Below are 2,745 nucleotides of genomic sequence, written 5' to 3' on the forward strand. Positions count from 1 at the left end.
TGGCTCTCACAGACCTGTAACTTCTTCTTTAAGAAGCTTGCCTGTCCTCCACTCGTTACCGGTATTAATGGGACCCATTTTAACTCGTTATCTGTTTAAAAGACACCTGTCCACAGCCTCAAACAGTCAGACTCTAAACTCAACCATGGCCAAGATCAAAGAGCTGTCGAAGGACACCAGGAATTAAACTGTAGACCTGCTCCAGGCTAGGAGGAGTGAATCTACAATAGGCGAGCAGGTTGGTGTAAATAAATCAACTGTGGGAGAAATTATAAGAAAATGGAAGACATACAAGACCATTAAATAATCTCCCTTGATCTGGGGCTGAATGCAAGATCTCATCCCGTGGGGTCAAAATGATCATGACAACGATGAGCAAAAATCCCAAAACTACACGGACGGACCTGATGAATGACCTGCAGAGAGGTGGCACCAAAGTAACGGAGGCTACCATCAATAACACACTACACAGAGAGGACCTCAAATCCTGCGGTGCCAGGCGTGTCCCCCTGCTTAAGCCAGTACATGTCCAGGCCCGTCTGACGTTTGTCAGAGAGCATATGGATGATCCAGAAGAGGATTGGGAGAATATTATGTGGTCAGATGAAACCAAAATGGAACTTTTTGGTTTAAAAACTCAACTCGTTGTGTTTGGAGGTAGAAGACTGCAGAGTTGCATCCCAAGAACACCATGCCTACTGTGAAGCATGGGGTGGAAACATCATGCTTGGGGCTGTTTTTCTGCAAAGGGGACAGGAAAACTGATCCTTGTTAAGGGAAGAATGAACGGGGCCTTGTATTGTGAGATTTCAAGCCAAAACCTCCTTCCAACAGTGAAAGCCTTGAAGATGGAACGTGGCTAGGTCTCTCAGCATGACAATGATCCCAAACACACTACTCGGGCAATAGAGTGGCTCCGTTTAAAAAGCATTTCAAAGTCCTGGAGTGGCCTAACCAGTCTCCAGACCTCAACCGCATAGAAAATTTCTGGAGGGAGTTGAAAGTCTGTATTGCCCAGCGATAGCCCCAAAACATCACTGCTTTAGAGGAAACGTCTGACCTCTGTCATTGCCAACAAAGGTTGTGTTACAAAGTATTGAGTTGAACTTTGTTATTGACCAAATACTTATTTTCCACCGTAATTTACAAATAAATTCTACAATGTGATTTCCTGGATTTTTCTCATTTTGTCTCATAGTTGAAGTGTACCTATGATGAAAATTACAGACCTCATCTTTCAAAGTAGGAGAAATTGCACAATCAGTTGCTGACTAAATACTTTTTGGCCCCACTGTATATGTAGTACTTACCTGTAACTGTGATGGTTGGCAGAGCGTTGATGATGGGCTTATACCTTCGGTTGACTCTGTTGGACCTCTGACAAAGGAAATATATACATTTCAGCACGGTGTCTAAGGACCTTTCTGTAATAGCCATTTGTTTTCAACAATAAAGGATTTAAACTGGTTACCTCATAGAAGAACCCAAGGACTGCAACTCCCTCTGGGTCTTCTAGTGCTGTTGTCAGATCAGTGTAATATTGCTTCATGTGAACAATGTGCAGCTGTTGAGACAATGTTACCACTTTTTTTTTTTACAGTGTGCGTTCAATCTTATTGTAGATAGGACCAATAAAAAGTCACAATGTTATCAGTTTACAAATGGTGCAACTTATGTAAAGTAGATTTCATGCTCTAATCATAGAACCCAACATATCAGGTCAAGTGAATCAGCTCTTTAACAAAAATGTGATTGATAAAAACAAAAGCTTTCCTAATGGTGCCAAATATGAGGTGATAAGTTATTTTTTTAAGCATGGAATTTAGTTCACTTGTACAGTTTAGTGCTCTCAACATTTTCAGAAATGGAACCATTGCAAAAATGCCTCATGGCGGCCTTTTTACTTCCGCCATAACCAAATAACGTCTTCTGCATCATATATCCAAACAATAACACAGAACAGGTGATGTCTACCCCTATGTTTCGATCAACGAACAAAGTCACAGAATAAATCAGTGTAACCACAAAATGAAATGCCAAATCAGTATTTCTGACCATTTAAAAAGGATAAATGTAAATGTGCTGTATTTATATAGCGCTTTTCCAGTCTTAACAACTGCTCAGCATACTACACCCTATACTTTTTTTTTATTGTGCTACTTTTATCATCCTGTTTATAATGTATGGTAGGGTGTTGTGTATATGTAGCTACGGGGACCTTGAATTTCCCCTTTGGGATCACTAAGTATATACTATCTAAAACCACACGGGTGTTCATTGTAGTAAATAATGTGTCACCCAGTGGAATGAGTGGTCAATAACTTCTTTTTTTTAGACAGTGGAGTTTCTGTTGCACAGTGGATAAGATCACCAGGCTTGGTACAACACAGATTTGTTAGTAGGATGAATTTATTATTGACTTCTCATGAAGTTTGTTGCAATATTATATTACCAGACTTATATGGGGCGGCTGTGGCTCAGTGGTAGAGCGGTTGCCTCCAATTGGAAGGTTGGTGGTCGATCCCCCCGCCTCTGCAGTCATTGTCGAAGTGCCTTGGGCAAGACACTGAACCCCAGTTTCCCCCGGGCTGCGCATCGAGTGTGAATGTGTGTGAATGTTTATCTGATGAGCAGGTGGCACCTTGTACGGCAGCCCCGGCCACAGTGTATGAATGTGTGTGAATGTTTCCTGTGATTAAAAGCGCTTTGAGCGTTGTTAAGACTGGAAAAGCGCATATAATAAAA

The 2,745-nt window shown here is 41.4% G+C and overlaps 2 protein-coding genes across 2 annotated transcripts in view; both read right to left on the reverse strand.

Annotated features, from left to right (window-relative positions):
* mtmr4 (myotubularin related protein 4) overlaps positions 1–2,745 on the reverse strand; it is a gene marked incomplete at its 5' end in the record, with an annotated part of 56,879 nt that overhangs the window by 5,644 nt on the left and 48,490 nt on the right.
* The window catches only part of LOC116700069 (carbonic anhydrase 4-like), a 19,007-nt gene that overhangs the window by 2,034 nt on the left and 14,228 nt on the right, over positions 1–2,745 (reverse strand). The window contains 2 exon segments of the mRNA XM_032532908.1: positions 1,311–1,377; positions 1,472–1,564. Coding sequence (XP_032388799.1) covers positions 1,311–1,377; positions 1,472–1,564 — 160 coding nt within the window.

This window comes from Etheostoma spectabile, chromosome 13 (genome assembly GCF_008692095.1).
Source record: "Etheostoma spectabile isolate EspeVRDwgs_2016 chromosome 13, UIUC_Espe_1.0, whole genome shotgun sequence".
In the NCBI taxonomy this organism is placed as follows: Eukaryota; Metazoa; Chordata; class Actinopteri; order Perciformes; family Percidae; genus Etheostoma; species Etheostoma spectabile.